General features: G+C 49.1%; 1 protein-coding gene across 3 annotated transcripts in view; it reads right to left on the bottom strand.

Moving 5' to 3' along the window:
• cdk14 (cyclin dependent kinase 14) overlaps positions 1-15,000 on the bottom strand; it is a 154,854-nt gene that overhangs the window by 57,973 nt on the left and 81,881 nt on the right. For all 3 annotated transcript variants that reach the window (XM_086219239.1, XM_086219241.1, XM_086219240.1), the window contains one exon: positions 3,084-3,147. In XM_086219239.1, the coding sequence (XP_086075365.1) occupies positions 3,084-3,147 (64 nt within the window). The remainder of the gene's footprint in view (positions 1-3,083; positions 3,148-15,000) is intronic.

The raw sequence follows: 15,000 nt of genomic DNA, 5'->3' as shown, positions 1-15,000 counted from the left end.
AAGCAAGAACATCAATAAACGCTAGCGTAGAAAAACGCCTTCACATTTCGTAGATTGTGTTTGTGGCGGGTCGGTCCTGATTGGTTATGGTCAGGCTGATGACGCCAGTCAGGGGAGGGAGGTCAGCGTCAGGACCTCAGCCTTTGCTGGTTCTTACTGACTGAGGTGTGTGAGTTCTGCTGTGGGTGGATTGTGGTCCAGGTGGATTGTGGTCCAGGTGGATTGTGGTTCAGGCTCCAGCACTCTTGTGCGTTTTGTTGTTCTGCCCCCCCTTCCCCCAGGTTCCGTCTACTCCTGAATCATTACAGCTATAGATTAGAAACTGTACAGACATTACAAGAGTGACAGAGGAGTCGGAGAGTGTGTGTGTGTGTGTGTGTGTGTGTGTGTGTGTGTGTGTGTGTGTGTGTGTGTTGGGGGGCCAGACAGATGCACAGCTGCTCAACACAGTATGTGAGATGCTAACAAGAGCCAACTGTCACCATGGCCCCAGGATGAGAGATTACATTTGTGTGTGTGTGTGTGTGTGGGGGGGGGCACCTTGGTTGGTCCCTAATTGGCCACTGGAGTCTGGGTCATCTAGCTTTGTGATGCCGGGGCAGCAGCATCACTCCAGCCCTCTTGAAGTCCTCTCCGTCTCCTCTCCTCCCTTTCTGGTTTCCAGTGTGTGTGTGTGTGTGTGTGTGTGTGTGTGTGTGTGTGTGTGTGTGCGCGTGTGTGTGTGTGTGTGAGTGGTGGTGCATGTGAGAGTGGTGCGGGATTTGAGCACAACTTTGGAGTTTCTCTGTTCCCTTTCATCTTTAGCAGGATCTGATTGTTTTCTTGTGTGTAGTCAAAGTGAGCGGTGGTTTGTCAGGGGTCAGGAGGAAGGGCGTCCTGCGAGACTCCGCCTCCATGGCTCCGACAGGGAGTCCAGAGTGTCCAGTGGGAGGATCTGTGACTGCGGAGGAAGTTCTGCTGGCTGTTGGCGAACAGGTGGAACACAAACATGTCTTGTTTGCATGCTGCATGACTAAAGCCATGGTGGTGGTTCTGCGGGACGAGTCGCTGGTCCACCAGCTGATCCTTAGGAAGTTGTTAGTTCAAGTGTCGTTGCTGTCGGTTCCGTCCACGCGGATCACCGTCTCCGGTGTCCCGCTGTTCATAGCCAATCATCTACTTGAACCAGCACTGCGCAGGTTTGGAAAATTAGCCAGCAGCTTTAAAAGCGTCAGTCTGGGGTGTAAAGGCCCTGAACTTAGACACGTCCAGTCACTCGCTGTCACAGACGCTGGACGTGTCCCTCAGGGTGAAGCAGTGGTGAGGCGGGTGGTGTGCCGACAGAAGAGTGGTTGACTCTCAGGGTGCAGCCAATAGAGCAGCAGCTGAGCCTGCAGAAGGTGGTGAGGCCTCCTCAGGCGTCCCTGAAACAGCCAGGAAGTAGCAGCAGAAACTGAGTCCGCTGCCACCTCAGCTAGAGAACCCTCCCTCAGCACTGACCTGTTCTCTCTGGAAGAGAACGACCACTTCCTAGACGTCACCCACGAACAACCTGTACAGGTGAGCGATTACTTCAGTGACACCAACAAGTTCATCCAGGCGGTCGCCGTTTAAAAGCGGAGGCTCGGTTTTGATCCGCTGGATGAAAAAAACCCGGTTCAGATTAAAAAAACACATCACCTCCTTAAGCAAGGAACCAAGAGGAAAAATGGCAGAAGTTCCTTTAGAAAATGATGATGTATGGCAGGGGTTTCCTCCTCTCACTCTTCTCTCCTCTCTTTATTGTTCCTCCTTTTCCCTCTTTTTATGTAGAGGCTGAGGTTCGCTAAGCATTACTGGGGAGGGACGGACAGACGAGGGCTTTAATTTCAGAAATAGCAACACAGAAAAGTTCAGGAGTGCTGCTCCTGCAGGAGCCCCCGCCCCAGCCTCTGATCAGACGGACTGGGGGTTGTGGTGGGGGGCCCATGCGTCCTCAGCCGCTATCTTTAGTGCAGGGGTCACAGTGTTTTCCAAACCTTCCATTGCAGCAACCATTTGAACTCCAGAGGAGGTGGTGCAGGGCCGCCTGCTGATGGTCAGAGCAGAGCTACAGGATCAGCTCCAGATCAGGGAGCAGCACGGGGACACTGTTTTAGTCACTTAGAGACCCAACTCACAAACTATCACTTCGACCAGCTCATCATCGGGGGGGATTTGAACTGGACCACCATGGACAGAACAAGAGACGAGCCCCACCCACAATCAGCCCTGCTGGACACCTGGAGGGTCAGCATCCACACAGCAGTCATTACACATGGGTCAGGGTCCACAGCAACAGAGCCAGAGCAGCCAGGGTAGACAGGATCTACACCCCCCCACCCCCCCACCCCGTCCTTCAAGGTGGCCGGGAGGAAGGACCTTTACCAGGCCTGTGTTTAAAATCTGAACTTCAACACTGTCGAACACTACGAACAGATGCAGGAGCAGCTTGATCCGGAGCTGGGGAAGGGGGTGTTTTTGGTTCAGGGACCTTAGCTCACGTCTGTCGAGTGTCCTCGCCTGGCACCAGTATTTGGTTTATTGAGGGCTTGGTTTCAGGGGTTCACTGCCAGGAGGAATACCCTCCACACCCTGGTGAACTTTTTATCAGGGACAGCAAAGGTGGGCATTTGGCCGAGCCGGAGGAACCGTCTCCAGAACCAGGGCTCTGTGGACCCTGCAGTCAGGCTGGTAAGCCTGCTGAAGGCCCAGCTACGAGTTGAACGCTCATTCTACAGGCAAACGGATAACTTGGCAACTGAGGGCCGCTGGGGGGTGTTTGTGCTCCGTGGGGGAGGTGAAGAGCTCCTTGTTAATATCAAACTTGTAATTTTTGTTCTATCCTCAACTGTTGAGGCCTCTGAGGTGGAATGTGACTGGAGTCAAGGGGCAATAAAGGGACTTCCTCTCCTCTTCTCTCACTAATCTGCAGCCCCTCTATTCATGTTTCTCCTAGAAGCGCCCATGTTCACTGTGGCCGTTCTTCACTTTGCTCCACGATAACAAAGTGAAATGAGCTTGAACAAATCAGGACGTTGTTGAAGGTTCGCCGCCTGAGCGTGAGCAGGTTCATCACATCTCACCTGGTTTAAAATGAGGCAGGGAGTTAACACCAGGCCAGGAGTCCTCGGATGGCGTGCCGAGCACCTGGAGAGGACAGAGGGAGGAACACAGGAGAGGAGGAGGTCATCATTAAAGAGTGTTCACCAGTTAAACAGCTGGCCTCTTCCTGTCTCGGTCACATGAGTCTATAGGAGCAGTGAGCAAGAGTCTGTTAATGAGTGAGTCATATAAAACACTGCCTACATCCTCATCATAATCCATGTCAATCTGTTCCAAGATTAACACAACATATAAAGTTAAACAGGTTAGAGCAGCAAACATAATAAATCTGCAGGGTTAATATAATAATCCCACAAAGGGTAGAACTCTCATGTGAATGTTTGCAAGAAGGAGAAAATCTGCTTCAAAATTGTAGTCAATTCCCACAACAGACCTAAATAGCTGGAGAAGTCTGAAAACAGTTTGAGAATGTTCAGGTGGGAGGGTCTGGGGGCCTCTGGTGGGGACAGAATCAGGGGTCCTTGATGCGATGTGCCGTAGTTTATTTACGTTCAGACGTTTGAGTTTGTGGTTCCTGGGCTTGGAACTTGTCATCGTGATCAAAATCGGGCTGGCAGCACAAAGGCATCTCATTGCTTGTGCAAGAGCCACGCTAAATCTCTCTGTTATGGAAAAACTGTCGGAGATCTCACGCGCACAACCGGTTAATGATGACACAATGCGGAGCAGCGGACATGCCTTTGACATGATCCGTCTCAGCGAGGCAGCTAATGGTTTCCAGATAGCCCAGTTGTCTCTGATCTGTAAAACATTCTCTTACAAGAGAGCAGCAGCACAAGAAACCACTGGATTTATGCTGCCTGGTTCTGCACACAGTGTGTGGTGAGTTGTGGGATCACAAGGATAAATCTGTTTCACATTGCTCTTGTTGGCACAGCTGACCGAGCAGAACACGAGGAACGGAGGCTGAGGAACTCAGTGCTGTAATTGTGTTTCCCATGACCGCCAATTAGGCAGCTGATGCCGTATCACTGCTTCTGCTGACTTGAGAAGTTATTCTGGTACCCACATAAATGGCTCGGTGAGAGGAACACTGGGAGGCCAGAGGACAAAGGGTCTGAGGCTTTTTATTGGTGGATAAGGGCTCATTTCCCTGATTTAGATTGACATCAATCTTCCTGAGTTTGTGCTGCTCTCAAGCTCATACAAATGGTCTTTGTAGTGATGCACTAAACAAAAGCACCAGCAGGGGGCAGTAAAGCATCACGAGGCAGGCATGAGAGTCAGGGCAAAGAGTTCAGCAGCACTCAAACGGCTCTGCCTCCCTCTCCAGAGGTGCCAGCGGTCTCAGCAGCGCTCTGCAGCCAAGGGTTCCTCAGGTCCGTCCGCACGCCTGAGCAGCAGAGGGATCAAAAGCAGGAGGAGACGGTGTGAGTGACGGTGTTGTGCTGAGGGCGAGAGAATTGCCCAGCCGGGTCATGTGTGGATCAACATGTGTGAGCTGCAGGAGCGGCTGCTCACTCTCCCACAGTGACGTCAGAACATCTCTGGGTTGTCAGGAGGTCTGCGACCGATTTCACTGCTGTTTGACACAGTTAACAAACCACAGAGCAGCAGCGGCTCCATCGATCCCATCAGACTCAAACACATCAGCTTCTATGAACACTGGGAGGAGTGACGTTGGCGTTGGAGCTGTCGACAACTTTAAGGAAAGATGATGGACAGGAGGGGTCGGGTGCGCTTGTAGGGACACTGAATTGAAGGTGAAGGGAGGAAGCAACATAGTGACGAGAATGGCAAGTCCCTGATGTTAAAACTGTAAAAATATGATCACCACATCAAAAGATATTCATGTACAAATAGCTTCAAATATTCAGCTCTAAAAGTTTATCGTCAAACGTTTTCACAAACATGACTTTAATTTAGAGAAGTTACAGATGAGTCACAATGAGGAGATCAAGGAGACTGAACCCCTCACTAATTGTTGCAAGGCCAAGAAATATATTTAAAACACGGCGATGCTGGTTCACTGCCATTTAAAGAGGTTGTTCATGTGTTGACATACAGCAACTCTGGGAAACGTTAGGAGGCGCGTTTGTAGTCCAACAGGAAGTGGTCATGTCTTGGTTCCTCCCCCAGCAGCCAATAGGATCGCTCCATGTGATTGTGGTGATTGAACCAGTAAATCAGCTCTGGTGAACAGAAGTTGATGATCTTCCAGGTTCAGTTCATCAAGATCATCTTCACTAATGAACCCTCTGATGATGCTGGAAGCCTGGATGCTACAGTTAGCTGGGCTAAGCTAACGTTAGCCTGTGAAGGAACTACACCAGGGTCACATGACTTCAAGGTCACCACCACTAAGCTTCAGGCTTCTTGTGTTTCCCCTGATGACCTTTAATGACCTCTGAAGCTTACTGGCTCTTACTGGTGGATCTGACGTAGAACTGAACCTCCACCATCCACCAGTCTGGTGTTTACTGGTGGATCTGATGTAGAACTGAACCTCCAACATCCTCCAGTCTAGTGTTTACTGGTGGATCTGATGTAGAACTGAACCTCCACCATCCACAGGTCTGGTGTTTACTGGTGGATCTGATGTAGAACTGAACCTCCAACATCCTCCAGTCTAGTGTTTACTGGTGGATCTGATGTAGAACTGAACCTCCAACATCCACCAGTCTAGTGTTTACTGGTGGATCTGATGTAGACCTGAACCTCAAACATCCACCAGTCTGGTATTACTGGTGGATCTGATGTAGACCTGAACCTCAAACATCCACCAGTCTGGTGTTACTGGTGGATCTGATGTAGAACTGAACCTCCAACATCCACCAGTCTGGTATTACTGGTAGATCTGATGTAGACCTGAACCTCAAACATCCACCAGCCTGGTGTTTACTGGTGGATCTGATGTAGAACTGAACCTCCAACATCCACCAGTCTGGTATTACTGGTGGATCTGATGTAGACCTGAACCTCCAACATCCACCAGTCTGGTATTACTGGTGGATCTGACGTAGACCTGAACCTCCAACATCCTCCAGTCTAGTGTTTACTGGTGGATCTGATGTAGAACTGAACCTCCAACATCCACCAGTCTGGTGTTTACTGGTGGATCTGATGTAGACCTGAACCTCCAACATCCACCGGTCTGGTGTTTACTGGTGGATCTGATGTAGAACTGAACCTGCTGATATCTCCAGCGTCTGTTGTGCAGTCTAGAGAACAGCAGTACAGTCCAACAGTTTAGGGTACTGCTATCAAGAGCACAGTAGTTTAGAGTACTACAGTCTATAACAGGAATACACAACCACAACAATAATGTGCTCTCTCCTCTGTTGTCACCAGTATCAGAATGGACGAACACACGACATGAACACAGTGATGAGGGATGATTGCGATCTAAGATGTGACGGATGAAACCTAGAATCTCTCATCCAGATAATTCCAGAGCTCCCTGAGGTCCATCAGTGTCTATAACACTGTAATACTTGAGTCATAAATATACAGTGGGAGGTATATGCCGTCGATGGTAGAAATAATATAAACTTGGCCTACGGTAGAGATTTGCGCTCTCCCGTGCTATCGTTGATGATGTCATCGCACCTGCCTCAAAATGGCTGCAAGCACAGAGACAGCAGAGCAGGAGGGGCTGGTAAAAAAAAAAAAAAGGCGCTACATCTGTGATTTGGACTTGGTTTGGATCTGAATGATGGGACATTGAACAGAAAACAGTAGTTTGCGAGATGAGCCGAGCGACGCTGACGGCAGACGGAGGTAACGAGCCATTTATTTCACCATCTGTTTTGCAACGTAGGAACATTCCTCTACTCTTCTGTTCTAGGTTCTTGTGTTCGCCTGCTCTATTCTGCACCGTAAAGTGCTGGATTTAATTTTGAGTTTTGAGTTCTGCTTTCTGCACATTAAACACTTTAACATTACATTATATTGTTTTTAATCATGATTTTTACTCTTAAATTTATACCTTGATATATACAGTTACTGTGAAGGGATGGGATTTATACTGTGATATGAAGTTTAGGTCATACCGCCCAGCCCTGTGTAGTGGGTATTCATAACGTCACAGACAAGAGCTTGGACTGTGGATAGTAGTAGTAGTAGTAGTCGTCGTAGTAGTAGAAGTAGAATGTTTATCATACTGTATCATATCTTAATGGCTTCAATAAGTATTGCAGCATTTCTGTGGGGGTGCTCAGAGACTGGTACTATTGTGGGAACAATGAAGTACAGATGCAGTACAGACATGTCACTCAGTGAGGGAGGGAGGAAAGGGCGGGGCACTGTTGCATGTCTGGCTACAGGTCATGACCTTGAGCTCTGCAGGCACATTCTGTTGGACATACACACTCTTAACCCCCCAGCAGCAGTGACGGACCCCCCAGGCAGCCTGGTGGACGCCAGCTCTGACCTCCGCTGTTAATGAAGCCATCAGAGCGACGAAACGTCTGTGGACGAAGCAGGTCTCTTCAAACTTGCGACATCAATCCTGCGGCCCACCGCCGCCATCAAAGGTCCAAATAAATAACGAAAAGCACCCTGGAGGTTCGTGCTGACGTGTGGGACCAGGGGTTCCATACTGCACTCGTCGTGCGACTCAGGAACAAAAGGTTCTGAGAAGAATCCAGCTCTGGACGCGTTGGGTGAACATGTCGCTTGATGAGGAAATATTTCTCAAACACAGAAACCAGCATGGCCGCCTGGGAGCGACTCAGACCATACTGATCTCTTTTAGACACGATGATCATATTGGTGACGTCACTCCAGAAGGTTGTCAGCAGGTTTGTTGACGTCGTGCTGCGTGGGACCTCAGAGGACTCGCTGATCATCGGCCATGTATCTGAAGTGACTGCTCATTAAAACAAATGCAGTTCATGATAAAATATGATTGCCAATTAAATAAAGATGATGCAGCCGCCTCTCTTGTCGGCACGCTGTGTCCCGCCCACATCATCGCTGGCTGAACGGACCCACAGATGGACATTGATGAGGAATGGGAGCAAACGGAGAAAGATCTCTCTCTCTCTCTTTTCCTATCTCTAGCTGATTCTTCACGGAGTAGCAGGTTTGTCCGTAGCACAGTTCCCTGACCAGACAGCCCCCCAGCCCCTGTCCCACTTCTAGCTGCTCTCCAGCCTGTTCCAGCAGATTGGGGTCAGCTCTAGTCGGGGGTCAAATGGATCTGAACTGTGGACGAGAGCCTCAGCTGTTTCCCACTGAGACTGGGTGGATTGCTCTGTAAGCCCCAACTATCCCGTCTGGCTTTCACAAGATGGATGTTGGTGTCACAGATGCAGCGGCTGTTGGTGAAATGGTTTAATTTCTCTCCCAGCAGCCCCTCGAAAACTCCTGGGGATGAACCGGCTGAGTGAGACAGGCAGGAATGCAGCACCGTGTCCAGGGTTCCTAGCTTAGCATCCTGCTAGCAGCTTTACAGCCTCACCCTCCTCGAGGCAGATCAGTGGCGGTGCTCTCAGGTCTGGGTGAACTGAATCTGGGTTCCTGAGCTGTGAAGACGTTCCACACTTTGATGAATAACTGCTAACTGCTTCCTGCTCAGCTGACGGGAGCCTGAGACGGAGGCAGCAGTCTCTTAGCATCTACTCATCGCTGGTTTCATCTTAGACAAAACCAAGAATAAAAGACATGTTATGTTTTGAAGGAGGTTATGTGCAAGACGCAGTAGCTTCATGAAGTCTCTGCTGGCTGGTTGCCTAGCAACCTTAGAGCCATGACAAGACTCAAGGCAAAAACAGCATGTGAAGTTTTCCTTTGGGGGGACAGTTTTGTTCGTGTGCTACTGAAGCTCCCGTGAAAAGAGCTGCACGTTCTAATCACTGCACCAGCACCAAGCCAGAGAGCAGGTTCTGAGGGGGAGGCACCTGCAGCCTCCGACTTGCAGGTGGCGCAGCCACAGTCCAACACACCCTGATTAATCACCATAATCACATTATGACCACTGTATAAACGCTGTCGCTGCAGGGGCGGTTAATAACCAGACTGGGACGCTATCTGAGCGTCCTGTCAGACAGACGGGCTCGTATTCCATCAACAATATAAAGAGGCAGACACACACACACACACACACACACGCACGCACGCGCGCGCACGCACGCACACACACACACACACACACACACACACACACACACAGCCTGATTAGCTATTTCCAGCAGATAGACCTGTCCGGGTTGATTTACTTCCTCCTGACGACATTATCATCAGTCTGGTGACAGTTAGTTAACCAGCAAGATGGAACCCGGCATCATTCACAAGAAATTAATTTACACAGTCGTACCTGTGCGTGCGTGCGTGTGTGTGTGTGTGTGTGTGTGTGTGTGTGTGCGAAGACAAACTGAATTAGAAATAAGACTGAAGAGATGAAACTGTGGAAGAGGCTTATTATTATTGTTCTATAAATACTCAAATGTGTCCACAAGAGCTGCCATTTGAATTTATATTTGAATTATAAGAAAAGAAACATCAATTCATATTAACTATGATGGAAATTTTTTAAAAAATCAGCGTAGTTTTCTGTTGTGGAGTGTGACTGGTCTGATCCCAGTCTGCCCACCAAGGACGGCACAGGCGTGTCCGACAGGCGCTTCAGCCATGTCTGCGTCTGCCCCTCAACTGTGAGCTGATTCCACCTCAGAGGGAAACTGAGTTTTTGTTTTCAGAACAGCTGATGTGAGTCAATTGATCAACTCTAAGTAGGTTTGACCCATATCACCATGGGAACTGATTAAAAAAAGTGGTCCGCATACTTCACTTCTGGAATTAGAGATCTTCCAGCACATGCAGCGAGTACAAACATATTTTTCGGGGAAAAAAGCGATAGCAGCTAAAAAGGCTCAGGAGAGAACTGGTGTGGGAGGAAACTGCTGCTGGAGTCAATGGGTACCTTTGAATGTATCCATTCATGTAGGCTCTTATTTAATCACACTTACAGATTACAGGTGAAAACCAGCTGAATGGCGTTGGGGCAAAAATTCACTTCTATTTAGGCGCAATCCTGCTGGCAAAGAGCGAACGAGGAAGCAGCTCAAAAGGAAATATAAGAATCCAATCTGATCAGTGACGAAGTCAACACCATGCAGTGGTTCTTTAATCTGCAGTAGCTTTGGTGTTGGTGATATCTAGGCAGGCCGAGTGGCTGTCCAGCAACAGAATGGTTGCTGGTTCCATCCTCACTTCCCCCGGTGACCACGTCCAAGTGTCCTTGAGCAAGATACTGAACCCCTGATTGCTCCTGATGGCCCTGAGATGGACTGGCGACCCGTCCAGGGTGAACCCCGCCTCTCATCCAATGTCAGCTGGGATAGGCTCCACCCCCATCCCATAAGCGATGTAGAAAATGGATGGAACCTCAGGACAATATTTACAGTGTGAGGCATGAACCTGCTGAACAGATGCATTGGTCTACCTGTTACACTGATATACAGTAGGACCCCCACCCCACCCCCCCACCCCCCCACCCCACACAGTGTTCACAGTAACGCAGCCACTTTGTCTAAGATCCAAAAAGGGTTGCCTGACCAACTATGAAAACTAACACTGACGTTCATTCAGACACTGAAACTCCAGAGTGTGTGGATGAGAATCAAACAGCCTGGAGTTTCTCTGCTCTCCCAGGTTTTCATCCTCCCCCCAGAAACAAAAACACCAGACTGTCCCTCATTCCAGGGTGAACAGACTCTGGATTTCCACCCAACATTCTTTGTGAAAAGAGAACCAGGGACATACACAGGTCAACATAACAAACATAACAAAACAACAAACACACTGCTGAACACCTGACACCATCCACCTGATAAAGCCCCTCCCCCAAACAAGGTTCCAGGTCATTACAACCCCTCATCGCTGCATTGCCTGACAATCAATCATCCAGAGAGATTTCTGTTCCTGCTGATAATCAATACATCCTGAGACTGTAAATATTGTCTTGAGGTTCCATCCATTTTCTACATCGCTTATCCGTTAAGGGTTGCACGGGGGGATGGGGGTGGAGCCTATCCCAGCTGACACTGGATGAGAGGCAGGGTTCACCTTGGACGGGTCGCCAGTCCATCTCAGGGCCATCAGGAGCAATTAGGGGTTCAGTATCTCACTCAAGGACACTTGGACGTGGTCACCGGGGGAAGTGAGGATTGAACCGGCAACCATTTGGTTGCTGGACGGCCACTCTACCTCTGAGCCACGCCGCCCCTTTGGCTTGTCATTTCTTCCAGTGGAATTCATCCATCGACTGCGTGCCTCCATCACGCACTCACTGGAAACCGCTGTCCCCTCAGTAGAAAGGACATGGCAGTTACTAAATCTCACAGCCTCTGCAAGGCTCTGGTCTCAGTTCAGCACCGTACAGAACCACGTTGTTGTGCTCCTACTGGCAGGAGTTGCCAGGACCGGTAGAGTTACAGACAGTTTCCCATGTTAAGTGTAAATGGTAAATGGACTCAACTTACACAGCGCTCTTCTACCTTAGCGGCACTCAAAGCGCTTTACAGGTTCATCTCATTCACCCATTCACACACACACTGATGGTGATGTGTATGAATATGCTCTCCTGAACAGAACCAGCACCATCTATTCTTTGAAAGCTGGGACCTGTTTCCATGGTAACATCAGACCTAAACCAGCCCAGGAGACAGACGAGGTTGATGATAGCTAACTGCTATCAACAAGTTTAATTAAGAAGTTACAAACCCAGACTTTGTCTCCTCTGATGTGGCGTTAGTGGTCTATCTTGTGACACATCAACCTCCTCGCCAAGAAATGTCTTCACGGCTGATCTGCTCATTATTTCCGATTAAAGCTGATTTGTTGTCATGGTGATGGCGCAGCTGCTAACATTAGCACTGATCTCTAAGGCGAGTGTGACCTTTGCTCTCCGACCCCTCAGCAGGGACGCTCGCTTTGTTCCCAGATCCTCCCTGGAATGACACATGATGTCAGGCAGACCCGAGTTCTCCGGGTAACAAAGGTACCCAGGATGCTAGCTGAGTCTGGATAGAAACTGGTCTGTGGTAGTTAGCCGACCTGTCCAGCAGGCTGAGTGACATGTTAGAAAACAGCTAAGAATCCTCCTGCTCAGCACCACAGAGCCGAGTTGCATCTCTGGCTCTCACTCGTGACATTCCAGCTCTTTGGCGTGGTCGTCAGTGGTCGGCTGAACTCCTGGCAGGGTGCCTCTCAAAGTGTGATGGAAGCTGACCTTTTGCTTCCTTCCTTCAAACAACACGGCCTTTAAGATGCTTCTGACTCTGCATAATTCATTGATGGTGCCCTTCACATGATCCGCTGAGGCTGTCCAGCAGCCTGGCAGCACACAACCTCCACGCCGGGCTAGCTCTGACAGCTAAGCTAGAGCTGTGATCATAGTTTGCCTCGCCAAGTGGCAATCCTTCACATTTCCATATTCATTGGACTTCTCTGCCTCTGGCTGATGGCTGGAAGTGCACAAACACAAATTGGCGAATATGATTTGAATAAGAAATAGTAAGAGCTTGGCTCATCAGCATGTTAGAGGCAATGGAATACATTCAGAGTTCTGAGACATAGTCAAAGTACACTTGAATAAAATATCAAGAAACAATAGCTGTGAGTTAATGAGGGAGGCGTTTATGTGGATAATAAGTTCTGCTGGAGCTCAGAAAGATTTCAAAAAACGGTCATGTTTGGATATTTCTTATTTATGGCAGCAAAATTATGCTCCAACATTTGTGATGCTTTCATAGACGACCTTTCAGGGACACGCACACATGCACGGTGTCTTGCATTAGTCTAGAACAGTCCATCTGACCAGGACGCCTTCTGTCCCTCAGATAGGAGCAGCTGTCCCTCAGAGCACCTTAGAGGCACTGTGCTGACCATCAGTACATTAAAAGTACAGCACGACGTGAGTAAAGCCATCAAGGCAACAACACTGTCAGTACGATCCTTTCAATGCACTTTCACTGGATATTCTTTGACGGGGACAAATGTCCTTTGGTTCAGGCTCTAGTTGTTTATGGTGAAGTCCCACAACAATGGACTGATCCCAATAACTGATCCATAGTTGTCCCTATTTATCATTGAGACCAGAAAAGTCTTCACATGGGAGAGCTGGTGATGCAAATAGGAAATCCGGCGTCGACACCGGCACGGTGACTAAGAGGTTAACACCGCTGCCTCACAGCGAGAAGGTCCTGGGTGTCTGCCAGCGCCATGTAGTCAATCACCACTTCCTCGTCTGTCATCATTCTCCCTTCAGCCTCTCTGCACCTCCTCTTCCTTCAACTGCACTCTGCACGAGTGTGTTCGCGAAGGACCCATTTTTTCTGGTTATGCGTCCAAACCACTGTTTCCATCAGCAGCTCATGAGCCACCGCCAGTTTTCCTGCCTCCTGCCTCAGAGTTATTTGTGTAGCACGTTCTCCATGTCACCCCAAGGATCCTCCTGGCGTGACTCATTTCAAAGGCATTTGTTCTTTTTTCAATACATGTGGGTCCAGAATTCACAACCATAGGGGGCAATGCCTGCCATCAGTGAGTCATCAGTTTCATTTGAGAAAAAGCTCTTGCTACTCCAAAATGATTACGTTTCGCAGCCAGTAGCAGGTGTGTTGGCTGTCCCACAGACCTGAGGTATGCAGCGCGGTCGACTGATTCCAGAATGTTGCCTTTCACTTCACGGTGTTTCTCTTCAGTTGAGATGTGAGCGTCAGTTTACTCCTCTCAGTATTTAACTCCGCACCATCGAGCTTCTGTGCTGTGTCCAGGTGTTGGGTGTCAGTTGGCTCCTCCTTGAAGCAGCATTTACATCATCTGCAAACCTGAGATTTGTTGTAATTCGTCCACAAATTTTGTGTGCCAGTGAAGTCGTCCGGTGTCTCCATCCTAATCTGCTCCAGAGAGGTGTTCAATAAGCGTGGTGACAGTAAAAATTCCAGTACAAAACAGCATGATAACTCTGCGTTTGGGAATCGAAAACCGGTTCTTGTTGAGGTTCCCAATGTTTCAATCCCTTGGAATCCTGAGCCAATTTTGAAAATGTTTCCCTTATCAATTCCAGGGGGTGCAAATGATGTCAAAATGCACGTTGATGTCATTCACCAGTGCAGCCAGCAGGAAACATGGCGCCCAATGGGCACAAACGCTTGAAAGTTTGGTTACATTTCACAAGAAAGGAGTACAACTTGCAATACTTGCAAAGTGGATACTTCATCAAAGGGACGAATACTACCAATATGCAGAAACATTTGCACACATGACAGCACGGTGGAACAGCGGTCCTCACTGTGGCCCCCCAGCAAGATGGGTGGAGCCCCGGCTGGAGCACGGGGTCTTTCTGGGTGAGTCTCCATGTTCTCCCTGTTCCTGCTGGGTTCTCTCTGGTACTCCAGCTTCCTCCACAGTCCAAAGACATCAAGAGGGACCAGGTTAATCCAGACTCTAAATTGACCGTAGGCGTGGCTGGGAGAGCCAATGGTTGTCTGTCTCTATGTGTTGGCCCTGCCATGGACTGGTGACCTGTCCAGGGGGAAGGCTGCTGGGATAGGCTTCACCCCCACCACCCTGAACAGGAGAAGAGGGGGAAGATGGAGGGAGGGATGATGGATGGATGGATGGATGGATGGATAGATGATGGAGGGATGATGGATGGATGGATGATGGATGGATGGATGGATGGATGATGGATGGATAGATGATGGAGGGATGATGGATGGATGGATGATGGATGGATGGATGGATGGATGGATGGATGATGGATGGATGGATGGATTTGCACACACAGCATGCGATAACTTTGAATGAATGTCACATTTTCGATCTGCTCCAGAGTGAATCTCAACCCAGCAGCACCGTTAGCATGTCCTCTGCTGTTTCTACTGCAGTAACTCACCAACTAACACTGCCTATCATGTTAGCGCCGTG

Source organism: Aulostomus chinensis, chromosome 11, assembly GCF_037954235.1.
Source record: "Aulostomus chinensis isolate RoL2024-O1b breed Wild chromosome 11, RoL_Achi_v1.0, whole genome shotgun sequence".
Lineage (NCBI taxonomy): Eukaryota > Metazoa > Chordata > Actinopteri > Syngnathiformes > Aulostomidae > Aulostomus > Aulostomus chinensis.
The sequence above is the reverse complement of the archived record's forward strand: the minus strand, read 5'-3'. Positions and strand labels throughout refer to the sequence as shown.